This window comes from Herpailurus yagouaroundi, unplaced genomic scaffold (assembly GCF_014898765.1).
Source record: "Herpailurus yagouaroundi ecotype Mexico unplaced genomic scaffold, PumYag 184, whole genome shotgun sequence".
Lineage (NCBI taxonomy): Eukaryota > Metazoa > Chordata > Mammalia > Carnivora > Felidae > Herpailurus > Herpailurus yagouaroundi.
In genome coordinates, this window is record NW_024412415.1 from 29,281,323 (window position 1) to 29,296,378 (window position 15,056).

Genomic DNA, 15,056 nt, shown 5'->3' on the forward strand with positions numbered 1-15,056 from the left:
TGCATGTGCACATTCTCTCAAAAAAGTGCCTCCTGTTTCATTTCCAAACACATTTGTTAACTTAATTATTTACTTGGGGCCTACATGGTGTAACTTTAACATACTTCAGTTGGTTGCTTGCTCCACAGAGCCCTACCACCCTGAGACGTTTATCATGTGTACTTTTTTTTTGTTTTGTACACCCACACCAGGGTCAGATTACATAGCCACCTTCTTTTCCTGGTAGCTACCAGTTCCAACAGTGTGACATCCATGTTTGTAGACATGATTCATATTTAATGATTAGAACATTGATCTAGGACTTAGTTATACCTTATAGATCCCCATCTCTGGTTTCATTTTAGCTCCAAGGAAAGTCTAGAAAAGAAAAAAAAATAGCTTTCTTTGAATTTTCTAAGAGTAAAATTGAATGCCTACTGATCAGGCTAAACCCAAGTAGTTATTTATGTTTTTCTTTATTAAAAAGGAAAAAAATCTTAGCTGTTTAGGTTTTGAACTTCTAGTTGTATTGCTCCAAGTTGAAAGTGCATTCTTTTTATTAGTCAAAAAAAATTTAATGTCTAAAAATGGTACATAATGCTCTTTTAAAATCCCCTTTCTAGAACACTTACGGAATGAGTTGTTGTGCTCAACTGAGATTTTCCCAGATAGACAAAAGCAATTTTAAGCACTATTTTTTTAACGGTTTTTATTAGAAAGATTTTCAGATGTTACAACATCTTTTTATCCCCCTTGGATAGCGTGTGTTAAACATAATCTTTGCAAGACGATCTAAAAGTATAATTGTAAACAATTTTTTAATGTTTATTTTTGAGAGCGAGACAGAGTGTGAGCAGGGAGGGGGCAGAGAGAGAGGGAGACACAGAATCTGAAGCAGGCTCCAGGCTCTGAGCTGTCAGCACAGAACCCGAGGAGGAGCTTGAACCCACGAACTTCTGAGATCATGACCTGAACCGAAGTCGGACGCTTAACCAACTAGCCACCCAGGTGCCCCTGTAAACAATTCTTAAACTGTGCTGAACATTAAAAAAAAAGGGGGGGGGGACACCTGGGTGGCTCAGTCGGTTAAGCGTCCGACTTCGGTTCAGGTCATGATTTCACACTTCGTGGGTTCAAGCCCCGCGTCGGGCTCTGTGCTGACGGCTCAGAGCCTGGAGCCTGTTTCAGATTCTGTGTCTCCCTCTCTCCCTGCCCCTCCCCTGTTCACACTCTGTCTCTGTCTCAATAATAAATAAACATTATAAAACAAAAACAAACACAAAAAAAAACCAAAAACTGTGCTAAAACAACATTGCCAATCTCAGGTGTGACGAATAGTGTCTTTCCCCAAGTGTTACGGTGTTTGTATTTTGGGTCTGTTTTTTCTAGCTTAACGGTTTTCCTGATTTCCTTTGATGTCATTTTTTTGCTGTCAGTACATCTAACTCTAGCTGAACTCACTCTTCTTTTACAAATAGTTATAACAGGAATAAATAGAGTTTATATAGGGTTTTAAAGGAATATTCCTAATAGTAAATTGGTAATAGTAAAGTAAATAGTAAAGTAAAATAGTAAAGTAAATTCCTAATTAGTAAAGTAAAATCTGACTTTGGCTATGTAGTCTTTTTGCTTAATACCTGATTCTTGCCTAAATTTTATGTAGGAGAGGATAGCTAAGCAGTTGTATTTGGAAATGGGAGAGATTGTTCTGCCAAACTAGTGCCAAAAGAGCACTTCTCTTACCATACTCCCCTTTTATCTATGTAAAAACTTCTTCCCTTGTTCTGTTCACCTAGGTCAAATTTCTCTACTCTCACTCTTTTAGTTTGAAAACGTGTAAGTATTGTGAGTGGTTGCTGTTGTTTCTTGTCTTAGCCTATAGAACTGAAGTTTAGCCATGAGAGACCCATTATGGATCTGCATTGTAAAATATCAACTATTTTTAGATGCCACAGTGGAGCTCTCCCTGGACAGTACACAAAATAATCAGAAGAAGGTGCCAGCCAAAACGCTGATTTCTCTTCCTCCACAGGAAGCCACAAATTCTTCTAAGCCCCAGACAAGCTATGAGGAGGTGAGACTTTGTGCTTTGGTCTTGTTTCTTTTGGATTTTTAGGACTGTGTTGCCAGTCTAAAGTTCAGTTGACTATGAACCTTGAAAAAATATTTATGACTCTTGAAGAAGACTTTTATGGTTAATGGACAGCCAAAATCCAATAAAGAACTCTTTCCTGGTCAGAGTATCTATTACCCAGAGGATAACACAGAGGCTTTCAGTGAACACTAATGATACTTAATGTCTGAAGCTCCCATATTCAAGAGTGTAGTCTTTCCTCATTCTCTCTTTAGCCCAACAAACACAAGTCTTCCAAAATCTAGTAATTATTTATTATGATCACAGTAAGGTTTTAGGTGAATAGATGTAACAAAGTCCTTTGAGCAATCTTCACCTTAAAATTGTGGAGGTTGATTCATTGGAATTATTGGAAATGGACAGAACTTAACACTGATGTGTAGAAGGATATAAATTAATGTTGTTAAATTGAAACAAGGTAAGTACAGGGCATAATTAACACCCTTTTTTGTGTATTAACTCTCATGGTTTGTCTTCTCTTTAAAAGCTAGAGGAAGAAGAACAGGAAGACCAATTTGATTTGACAGTTGGTATAACTGATCCTGAGAAGATAGGTAAGTGTACTTGAACATCCTTCTGATGTTAGGATGTGGCCGAGGAAAACATGGCTAGCCAGTTTCTACATGGTTACCTCTAGAGCTGAATTAGCAAATGTGAAGTGCTTCATCATTCTCTCTCCTGTAAGATTATTCCCCTTGCTATGCTTCTAAGGCTAGAAATAGTAGTTACCTAGTACTTTATTAGGCTTTTTTTTTTTTTTTTGCTTTTGGGAAAAAAAAATCAGAGACTTTAAATACTATTAGAATTCTTTCTTAAATATTTTATTTTTAAGTAATCTCTACACCCAACATGGGGCATGAACCTACAACCCCAAAATCAAGAGTTGCATGCTCCACTGACTGAGCCAGCCAGGTGCCCCAGAATCCTTTCTTAAAAACCCAAACATTGTGGGACACCTGAGCTTAGTCAATTGAGCATCCGACTTTGGCTCGGGTCATGATCTCACAGTTTCTGAGTTTGAGCCCCTGTTTGGATCCTCTGTCCCCCTCTTTCTGCCCCTCCCCTACTTGCACTCTCTGTCTCTCAAAAATAAACATTTAAAAAAAAAAAAAACAAAAATTGCTTTTTCCCACAGAGTTGATAAGACCATTTTACTTTTCTTTGAAATCATAAATTTTATTTAAGCATCCTAAAACATGTTCTAAAATTTGAGGGTACTAAATTTGTTTTTCCCCTAAAAAGTTTGGAATTCTTGTTACATATTATTTATCATGCATTCTTGATAGCCTAAAGAAGTACCTAAGTCTGTATCTCTCTTTGATAGGTAATGACTAAAGGACCTGGTTGAATTTTGGTCAAGTTTGGGGGAAGTTGGGTTTTCAAAAAGCACAATACATAATTTTGGCCAGAACTTGGGTTTTCTGGATGGCCTTCCCATGTCGCAAATTTGTGAAAGCTATTATCGAGCAGAGAGCAACAGGCCTCAACTTTCCTTGTTCTAGGTACAGTCCCTGAGAAAAGAGGCTTTACAGAACCTTTCCTTCTAAACATGGGTGCTGTTTATATGGTCAAGAGGAAAATGTAATTTCCAACCCTTTGTTCTGAACTAGAAACAGGAAATTAAAAAAAAATTTTTTTTTAACATTTATGCAATTTTGAGAGACAGAGACCAGGTGCAAGTGGAGGAGGGGCAGAGAGAGAAGGAGACACAGAATCTGAAGCAGGCTCCAGGCTCTGAGCTGTCAGCACAGAGCCTGACATGGGTCTCAAACCCACGAACCGTGAGATGATGACTTGAGCTGAAGTCGGATGCTTAACCAACTGAGCCAACCAGGCACCCCTAGAAACAGGAATTTATAAACTGTAATTAGACTTTATGCCAAAATGGTTTGTTGAGTTTGACTTTTCCTAGATTGTTGCACTGATAAGATGTTTATGAGCATGTTATACAGTTTCTCCATCCAGTAGTAGAGGAAACTGAGGACTACTAGGTGAAATGCAGCTTTCCTGTCAGGTCACAGTATGGTTCGTGGTACAGCCTGGGCCAGTACTTTGGATTACATGTGTGGGGTTATTTTTTGCCTCTCCAATATTTATAAGTATTTTGTAAGCACATTGATTTTAAGTTAGTTAAACTTTACCTGCTTTTTTTTTTTTTAATTTTTTTTTTTTAACGTTTTATTTATTTTTGAGACAGGGAGAGACAGAGCATGAACAGGGGAGGGTCAGAGAGAGGGAGACACAGAATCTGAAACAGGCTCCAGGCTCTGAGCTGTCAGCACAGAGCCCGACGCAGGGCTCGAACTCACAGACTGCGAGATCATGACCTGAGCCGAAGTCGGCCGCTTAACCAACTGAGCCACCCAGGTGCCCCAAACTTTACCTGCTTTAAATCCTTAGTAGAATAAGAATAATTGAATAATACTAATTGTTTTAATATTTAAAAGTCACAATGTTTTAGGGACGCCTGGGTAGCTCAGTTGGTTAAGCGTCCGACTTCAGCCAGGTTACGATCTCGCGGTCCGTGAGTTCGAGCCCCGCGTCAGGCTCTGTGCTGACAGCTCAGAGCCTGGAGCCTGCTTCGGATTCTGTGTTTCCATCTCTCTGCCCCTCCCCTGCTCATACTCTGTCTCTCTCTCTCTCTGTCTCTCAAAAATAAATAAACATTCAAAAATAAATAAAAGTCATGATGTTTTGAAAAAATAATTAAATAAAAGTCATGAAGTTTAATAGACGAGAAGAGGGAGGAAGTATATTAGTTTCCTATGGCTTCTATAACAAAGTACTACAAATAGAGTGCTTAAAACAACAGTAATATATTTGCTCACAATTCTGAAATCATGGTGTCAGCAAGGCCATCCTCCCTCTGAAGGCACTAGGGAAGGTTTTCTGTGTCTCTCCTCTAGCTTCTGGGAGCCTCAGGCATTCCTTGGCCTGTAGCTGCATCGCCCCAATTTCTGCCTTCATTGTCACGTGACATTCTACCTGGGCGTCTTCATATTGTCTTCCCTCTATATATGTCTATCTCTGTGTCCACATTTCTCTTTATAAGGACAGAAGTCATATTGAATTAGGGCCCACTACTACTGACCTCATTTTTACTTGATTTCTATAAGACCCTGTTTCCAAATAAGGTCATACTCTGAGATGCTGGCAGTTAGGACTTTCAACATATCTTTTTAGGAGTACAGAATTCATTCCATAACAGTAATTTAAACATCTTGTGGATCAGATTTATTTAAACACAGATCCCTTTGGTGATAAGCTTTCATTCCCTGTATCATAGTCTAGATTCTTAGTCACGTTGATGCCAAGAAACCAGCTGCTTAGAGCATGTTCATATTCAGGACCTGATCTTGGGGCACCCTATCTGGCTCAGTTATTGGAGCATGTGACTCTTGATATCAGGGTTGTAAGTTTGAGCCCATGTTGCATGTAGAGATTACATTAACAAAAAACAAAAAAACCTGATTTTTACAACCACACCTTCTATTTGTGTGGGCTATTTATTCAACGTGTGCTTCTCCTTCCCACATCTAAATAATTAGAAACCGGGGTGCCTGGCTGGCTCAGTTGGTAGAGCATGCTACTCTTGATCTCAGGGTCATGAGTTAAAGCCCCACACTGAGATTACTTAAAACCTTGGGGCACCTGGGTGGCTCAGTCGGTTGGGCATCTGACTCTTGATTTTGGCTCAGGTCATGATTTCACAGTTCATAAGATGGAGTCCCATGCTTTGAGTGCAGCCTATTTAGGATTTTGTCTCTCCCTCTCTCTCTGCCCCTCCCCTGCGCACGTGTTCTCATTCTCTGTCTCTGTCTCTCTTTCTCTTTCTCTCTCTCTCTCTCTCTCTCTCAAAATAAATAAACGTTTTAAAAAGTGAAAACAAAAAATAAAACCAAACAAATAAATAAATAGGATCCCACTTCTACTAGGATGTGCTTTTTAGAGCCATGGTAATTTGCATATGCCATCTCCAACTCTCTGAAATTATTTAGGAAGTTAATGTAAATTTAAAACTGCTGTATTACTAGCCCATTTCCATATTTTATGAACTCTGTGTGTACATGCAGGTATGTTTTCCCTCACTCATTGCCTCAGTAAAAGCAGCTGATAGGCTGGCAAACTGATGATCTTGCTTTGCTGTTAGGTGTTACGTATGGTTGCACTTAGGCTTCCTTTTTTGCAGGCACTAAATTACGGGGTTGACCACTTGGAAATTTGACTATGACCTCTGAATGAAATTTTGAATACTTTTTCTATAAAGTAAATTTAGATTTTTTTTTCCTTTTAACAGTGGTAAATGTTCTTGGTAGTGTTAGGCAATGTAGTGGTTAGAAGAGAACTAACAGTGGTAATTGATACGCAGTAATTTCTAAGGGTTAGCGTATGATTTCTGTTTCACGTACACCCTTTTGGTAGTATTAGAAAGGTAGAGAAGACAAGCCCTTCCTTCCTGTATAATCTCCAACTTCTCTATGTACTTTTTAAAAACAGGCATTCCTAGCCGTCTCATTGAAACCAGGTTGCCTGCTGTATGTGCCCTGCCGATCCAGTACTGCACCTTCTTCCCCTGGGCCCTCTCCCAGGACCAGTTCAGAATCATAAGCACCTAGTAATTGTTGACCTAGGTTTTTCTGTTTGGTGTGAGGAAGAATTGAGTGGGGGAAGAAGGGAACAAAACCAACCCAAAACACCACATTCTAGCCCTGGAGCTTTGTCAGAGTCCACTGTATGTCTTTTCACTGCTCAGGGAGTCAATGGTGCCTTTATGTCCCTAAGTGGTCTAGGTCAGAACACTACCACAGAGAAAAACAATTGCTTGAATCCCAAATTATTTAACAGTCAAAGGCTTTTTCAGAAAAATAATTCCTCCAGGAAAGAGATTTGTGTGACATCAGGCAGCCGAAGCGTCTTCCTGCCAGGTCCTTTGCTCTGGATGAACATGCTAGATGAGAGAGGTCAGTGTCCCCCAGCACCAGTGGAGGGGTCCGTGACAGTATTTCTGAAAGAGCAAACCGAGCCCAGAGCTAGCTTAGGGTAGAACTGCTTGTTTCCTTTTACATCAGTTGCTTCCTTCTCCTCCTGCTTTATACAGCAAGAGAATTGTTTGATTTTAGACAGATGTGTGTAACCAGCCCAAATATTGGCATGGTAACAACCGATGGATTGTCAGTATCCAGTGCTGCTTTGTGAAGGGTATAAATGGAGCCTGGCCTTGGAACAGGGGGCTGACTCTCTTGTTTAACTCAACCTGGGACCCCGCCAGCATCCGTGGGGGCATGATATGTGCCGCAAAGACCTTAAGGCAAAGTAGGAGATTGTAGGATAGTTTATAAAGCTTGGAGATGAAACAAGTGTCTCTTCTTATACAGGGCCCCTGTGGTTTATGATTCCTGGTTAGATATTAGCAAGATCAGCACTGCTTTAGTTTGCAGAATACTCCTCTCACGCTTTCTTATTTTCCCACAGGGGATGGTATGAATGCCTATGTAGCCTACAAAGTTACAACACAGGTGAGTCCAAGCGACCCAGCTGGTAACCAACTTAATAGACTTGGGTGTTTATACCAAGAAGGTCATCATTCAGATTATTTCTGGGTATTTCCTTAGTTTCTTTGCCAACATCCTCCTTCAAGTTTACTCAAGATGGAGCAAGCCTGCATCCCTTTGGTAATCTCATCTGAGCCTTTCCACTTTTCTTCCAGAGAGCTAACACTTCAGTGTGAAACTTTGTAAGTTTTATTAAGACATGTGGTATCTCTGACATTTTTCCCGTCCTTTGTAGGAACTTTGTGGCTTAGAACTAGTTTGGTGGATTGCCCCAAACTATGTCATCTGTTTAAAAATTGTCAGTTCTTATGAGGTTTCCTGTGTGGAACTTCTTTTAATACTTTCCCTGCCCTTTTACCCCTCAGGTCTGGTCTTCCTTTTTTATATAACATTAATGCATACAAAACTTACACAATGTTGTATGCAGGTTATGAAGCATAAAAAATGAAGCCCCGAACCTACCACCAGTCTTAAGATGAGTACCATTGAATCTGCCTGCGTGTTTCTCCCTGTCATATCCCCTGCCTCACACCTTAAGGACAACCACTCTCCTGAGTTGTCTCTCATTTCCTTTATAAAAATTGTTCACATATGTATCTCTAAACAATATGCTGTTTTGCTTTGTCCTTAAGTTTCATAAAAACGGCATCATGCTGAAAATAGCGCTTTCTTTACTAGCATTGTTTCTCAGACCCATCCGTGTTGTGTGTAGCTGTAGTTAGTCCATTGTGTGATTATAGCATAATATATTTATCTGTTTTCCTGTTGTGAATATTTGGCATGTTTCCAGTTTCTGTAATTATGAACCACGACCTTTCTTGCACATGTCTCTTAGTGCACACGTAGAAGAGTTTCTCTAGAGTGTATAAAAACAGGAGGAGTCCCCCAGGGTACTAGATAGAGCAGATGTTGAGGAAAAGGAATATAAACTTTTGTTTTTGTTTCTGCTTTTTTTTAATACAAACTTTTAAAAAAGTCTTTGTACCAATTTATACTCCCACTGGCATGTGTGTAAAAGTTCCCATTGATATACTCCCCTGCTAACAACTGGCAAGGACAGCCTCCTTAGATTTTGCCTACCTGGTGAGTATTAAATGATCTGTCATTATGATATAGGCCTCGTCTTTTTTGCTAGAAGTTTCCTTTATATTGTCTTACTACTACTTGTTGGCCTGCCCCCTGTGAGTTCTAGATCCTGTGACACTTTAGAGTTTAAAGTGTCTACAGTGTAGATATTTCACCTGATCCTCCCCCCTCTAGTCTGTCTTTTGTTTCACTGCTTTGTTTCCAGCGGCAAATACCCTTAATAAGGCAGTGCAAGATGAATGGGTTGTAGGTGACCATAGATTTCCTCTTTAAACTAGACTTCAACCTCTGTTTCCTTTTATTTTATTTTATTTTATTTTTAAAATTTTTTTAGCGTTTATTTATTTTTGAGACAGAGACAGAGCATGAACAGGGGAGGGTCAGAGAGAGAGGGAGACACAGAATCCGAAACAGGCTCCAGGCTCTAAGCTGTCAGCACAGAGCCCGACGCGGGGCTCGAACTCACGGACCGTGAGATCATGACCTGAGCTGAAGTCGGACGCTTAGCCGACTGAGCCACCCAGGCGCCCCCCTCTGTTTCCTTTTAGAACAAGTGTTCTCAACCTGGAAGTAGAACTGGATTTGAATTTAATTAGTTGCCTTTGTAACGCTGTACATTTTGTTTTATGCATTTAATATTCTTATCCTGAGAAGGGCTCTGTAGACTTCCTGACAGAGGAGACTGTAGTTCAGAAGGTTTAAGAATCTTAGCCTTGGAGAAAGTTATTTGCCAGGTGGCTAAAGGACAGGGATCTGGGAAGTAAACTCCTTTCACATCAGCCAGATGACTTTACAGATACTCATCTTCTATTTGAAATGATATCGCCTTGTGTTTTTTCTGTCCCCAAGACGAGCCTACCAATGTTCAGGAGTAAACAGTTTGTGGTGAAAAGAAGATTTAGTGACTTTCTGGGTCTTTACGAGAAGCTATCGGAGAAACATTCTCAGAATGGCTTTATTGTCCCTCCTCCACCCGAGAAAAGCCTAATAGGTAAGCATGTGGTCTTTAATTCTGCCTGGATTTTTTCCTTTGTGTTCTTTCTGCAGTATACTTTCTACTTAGTATATGAGAATACTTAACTGTGGAATCTTATGGTTAGGAAAGAAATATTTCCAATGTTTTCCTGTAAATCACATGAGGCCTAGAGAAATAGCATGTTTTGACATGTACTCTTTCCTTGGGTGCAGTAGGAGGCTATGCTTTGAGCTTTCACAGCTGTGTGTGTGTGTGTGTGTGTGTGTGTGTGTGTGTGTGTGTGTGTGTGCGCGCGCGCGCGTGCATGCACGTGTGGTGTTTGAGTTTATATTGGTATCAGGAGTCTTAAATGATTCCTAATTCCTCCAGATTGAAATGTACTAAATTGGATGGAGGTTTGGGGGAGCTGAGGAACCTTCCCATTGCCATCAGTTGATGTTTGTTCATCTAGACTTAGAGTCCTGTGGCCCTTTTAGAAAACATATAATATTCTGCAAGTCCCAGAGTTGAGAACCTTCAGCACTTTGAGACTAGTTCAAAAAATGATTCTCATGTAAAGAATCTTTTGTTCATGTCTCCTCGCAACGTAGGGGTGTAGAAGTGGCCTCTGGTTGTTTTTGGTAATGCTGTTCTCATTGCCTTTCCTTTTGTGGGCTTTCTCACAGGTGTTTGTTTTGTTTTGTTTTGTTTTTTTTGTTTTTTTTTTTTTAATTTTTTTTTTTCAACGTTTTATTTATTTTTGGGACAGAGAGAGACAGAGCATGAACGGGGGAGGGGCAGAGAGAGAGAGGGAGATGCAGAATCGGAAACAGGCTCCAGGCTCCGAGCCATCAGCCCAGAGCCTGACGCGGGGCTCGAACTCACAGACCGTGAGATCGTGACCTGGCTGAAGTCGGACGCTTAACCGACTGCGCCACCCAGGCGCCCCTTGTTTTGTTTTTTAATTCATGATGATTTACAGTTATTTTTACTTTTTAAATTCCATTCCAGGAATGACAAAAGTAAAAGTTGGGAAGGAAGATTCCTCTTCTGCAGAATTTCTTGAAAAACGGAGGGCCGCTCTAGAAAGGTAAATGCCATACATCCATTTTCCTGAGTAACATAAGAACAAGTGAAAAGCTGAAACAGACTTAATTATGAAACATTCACTTGAGTTAGTAGAGATGAGACTTGACTGAATTAAAGATTCACACCTCTCTTAGCTCTCTAACCTTTCCTTTGTCTCTGACCTTCCCACCTTAGGAACAGACCATCTTCTTTTCTTTCCTCACCCTAAGTGAGCAGACAATGATATTCTCTTTTGCAGTCAGATATAATTGGCTCTGAGGTCTCTTTCCGAGCAGTTACTTTTCTTCTCTCTTTGGAAATGTGAAGAACATGAATTTGTGCTTATTAGCAGAGTCATACTTAAGTGCCTTATCTGAGCACATTTTAAAGTAATGAAAGACATACGCTTGACACCCAAAACCTTGTGAGGCCAGGTTGACTAACCAGATAACTGCTTATACCCTGTAGGTACCTTCAGAGGATTGTGAATCATCCTACCATGTTACAGGATCCTGATGTCAGGGAGTTCTTAGAAAAAGAAGAGGTTAGTATTGTACATACTGAATTTCATAATTTATACCTGCCTCTAGTGAAATGAAACTAGTTCATTCAATATGCATTTAACCTAGTATAAGACTGTGTTTTAATTTGTAAGCCCTCAAGAATGACAGGTAGTTTTCAGCCTTTGAAATAAAAGTTCTGCCTGTAGTCAAAAGCAACGGGTTTTATTTTATTTTATTATATTTTATTTTTAATTTTTTTAATGTTTATTTATTTTTGAGAGAGAGAGACAGAGTGCAAGCAGGAGAAGGGCAGAAAGAGAGGGAGGCACAGAATCCGAAGTAGGCGCCAGGCTCTGAGTTGTCAGCACAGAGCCTGACGTGGGGCTCGAATTCACGAACTGTGAGATCATGACCTGAGCCGAAGTTGATCACTTAACTGACAGCCACCTAGGCACCCTAAAAGCAACTGGTTTCAGGAGTCAGACTGCACCCTGGTGTTTTACTGGAACAACACAGTGATCTGTTTGGCAAGTCCTTTGTATGTCTTTCATAGGTTATGACTTGGCTCAAATTGAATGCTTATTTTGTGCAAGGAGCTGGGGGGCATTAAGTCAAAACCAATTACCACCGACCACAGAACTGCCATATAGCAAAAGTGTTGATTCAAGTAGACCGTCTGTTTTGCAGGCTATGCATAGGCTATTCATGATTGTGAAAAACTGGAGATGGCCCAATTGCTAATAATTGAAGAATTAAGTATTATATATCAATACAGCAAATACTTTATTCTCATCATAAAACAAAAGTATACAGAAGCGTTCATATATATTCATTGGAAATCTATATTATAAGAATTACATGGGACTCCTGGCTGGCTCACTTGGTGGATCATGTGACTCTTGATCTGAGGGGTCGTGAGTTTGAGCCCCATGTCAGGTGTAGGGCTTACTTAAAAAAAATAATAATAATAGTAAGTGAAACTTGGTGCACCTGGGTAGCTCAGTTGGTTAAGCATCCAACTCTTGATATTGACTTAGGTCACGATCTCATGGTTGGTGGGATCAAGCCCCACATGGGGCTCCGCACTGACATCATGGAGCCTACTTAGGATTCTCCCTCTCTCTGCCCCTCCCTCCCTCTCTCTCTCTGAAAATAAATAAACTTAAAAAATGAAATAAAATGTGAAACTTGAAACAGCAGGTATAGAGCTATAGGAACATGTTAGTCAGTAAAGATCAAAAGCAACACTGGAATCAAACGATGTTGTATCCCATATGAAAGAAAAGTAGAAGGAAATAAGTGACAGGATAGGACTCTCATTTTGTATTTATTTTTTCATTTTGTTTTTACTTTTATTTATTTTTTTAACTATTTTTTTAAGTTTTTATTTATTTATTTTGAGAGAGAGACAGAGCAAGCGAGAGAGAAGGGCAGAGAGAGGGAGAGAGACAATCCCAAGCAGGCTTCACACCATCAACGTAAAGCCCTATGCAGGGCTTGAACTTAGGAACCATGAGGTCATGACCTGAGTCGAAACCAAGAGTCAGGTACTTAACTGACTGAGCCACCCAGGTGCCCCCGTGTTTTTACTTGTTAATTTTTACTTAATTTACATACAGTGTGAATTATGTTAATGAAGAAAATGGTACTAGCTATATGTGGTTTCCCCCCCCAAATGAAACTTTTTAATTAAAATTTCTTTACTTAGTGATTTTCATTCCTCCTCTGGGGTTCCTGTATCCATTTTTCCCTTTTACCCCCTCATCCCTCCCTCATACCCCTAAAACAGGGTTTATTGACAACAGCACTATTGACACTTTGGGCTGGATCATTCTTTGTTGTAGAGAGCTGCCTTGTGTGTTGTAAGTTTAGTAGCATCCCTGGCCTCTATCCACCAGATGCCAGTAGCATCTCCACCCCAGTTTGTTTTTTTTTTTTGTTTTTTTTTTTAATTTTTTTTTTTTTCAACGTTTATTTATTTTTGGGACAGTGAGAGACAGAGCATGAACAGGGGAGGGGCAGAGAGAGAGGGAGACAGAATCGGAAACAGGCTCCAGGCTCTGAGCCATCAGCCCAGAGCCTGACGCGGGGCTTGAACTCACGGACCGCGAGATCGTAACCTGGCTGAAGTCGGACGCTTAATCGACTGCGCCACCCAGGTGCCCCTCTCCACCCCAGTTTTAACAACCAGAATTATCTACAGACACGGCCAAATGTCCCCTACGTATCAAAATGGCCCCAAGTTGAGAATTACTTGACTAACCGTCCTGAGCACTAAAATCTAATTTTTCACTGTCGTATAATATATTTACTGTAGATTCTTTAGCATTCTTTTCATACTTTAGGAAAGAAGTGGTTAGACTGAACCAACCAAATTGTTTCTAAATGTTTGGCATGGTTGGCTTAACAAGATCATCCCTAAAAGTAACCCCAATCTGAGTAAATAATGCTCCTGTCCTTAGACCTTTGTTCAAATGGAATCACAGCACAACTTTAGAGCCTCTCAAGACCTTAAGTCCAGCTGTGTGTAGAGTATGCTTATCCAAAGGATCTCGTAACTTTTAACAAAAGCATGTTTGGTATTTAAGCAGTTCATGCCTGGGATAGCAGACCATCTCAACATGAGATCACCTGGCTACATAACAATCTTACTGTATTTTCTTTCTGTACCCTATCTCAAAATGAAAATTTTGTTATTATGTTAAACATAGTCCTTTGATTTTTTTTTTCTTTCTATATGTGCTAGTTACAGATGTGTCTAACTGCCTTTGAAAACAACAGTCTACATTTCAAATAATTGTTTGGCAAGTTTTGAGCATGCCATCTGATGGATACTAATTCTTCTGAACCTAAAATAGGGGCAGAAGATAACTTGCCATCCCCGCCTTCTTGGTCTTGTAGCTGCCACGCGCCGTGGGTACCCAGACATTGAGTGGCGCTGGTCTCCTCAAGATGTTCAACAAAGCCACGGACGCAGTCAGCAAAATGACCATCAAGATGAATGAATCAGACATTGTGAGTAGCCCTGTGCCTCTCGGCTTCCCCTGCCCCCTCAGTCTTATGGGTCAGAAGCCCTGAGAAATCCTGACATTTCTCAGATTAGAGACTTATCTTTTAAGGTAATTCAGTCCCTTAAGGAAACCCTGTGCTGTATGCCTATAGGATTCCCCTCTATTGAAGATCTGGACTTGTGTGTTTCAGTGGTTTGAGGAGAAGCTCCAGGAAGTAGAGTGTGAAGAGCAGCGCTTACGGAAGCTGCATGCTGTTGTAGAAACTCTGGTGAATCATAGAAAAGGTAACAACCTCGGAAATGCACTCGGAGCTGGAGATGTCTCCGGTGAGCTATAGGTGGGAGGGCATGCTGTTCCCAACCCTGTCAGCCATTCAAGTTGAAATTCTCAGCCCACCTGGTCCTTGATGTTCTCATCAAAAAGATACGCCCTGCACCTCCTGGCAGGAAACATGACTCAGCCACTGTGAGCATTGTGCCTTCTAGTTGGGAGGGGTGCAGGGGAACTGCCTCACATACAGCTTCACGTGGGACATGGACTTCAGTTGGTATGATTTGAATTGGTGGCTTATATCCAAAGTGATGTCACATACTTTAGCTACATGGTCAAATGGACAATATGTAAATTCAGGGAAACTATATATGTCTCCTAACCTTTCTTCACCTTTCTTTGGTGAGATTTGTCTAAGAGCTAGTAAAATTTGCCAAGTTTGAATGCTTTCCTTCTCTGCCTTAAACATGGTAATAATCAGGGGTACCTAGGTGGCTC

General features: G+C 40.5%; 1 protein-coding gene across 3 annotated transcripts in view; it reads left to right on the forward strand.

Annotated features, from left to right (window-relative positions):
• SNX1 (sorting nexin 1) overlaps positions 1–15,056 on the forward strand; it is a 42,681-nt gene that overhangs the window by 19,499 nt on the left and 8,126 nt on the right. For all 3 annotated transcript variants that reach the window (XM_040492936.1, XM_040492937.1, XM_040492935.1), the window contains exons 3-10: positions 1,926–2,053; positions 2,601–2,667; positions 7,586–7,629; positions 9,601–9,742; positions 10,718–10,796; positions 11,243–11,318; positions 14,179–14,292; positions 14,479–14,572. In XM_040492936.1, the coding sequence (XP_040348870.1) occupies positions 1,926–2,053; positions 2,601–2,667; positions 7,586–7,629; positions 9,601–9,742; positions 10,718–10,796; positions 11,243–11,318; positions 14,179–14,292; positions 14,479–14,572 (744 nt within the window). The remainder of the gene's footprint in view (positions 1–1,925; positions 2,054–2,600; positions 2,668–7,585; positions 7,630–9,600; positions 9,743–10,717; positions 10,797–11,242; positions 11,319–14,178; positions 14,293–14,478; positions 14,573–15,056) is intronic.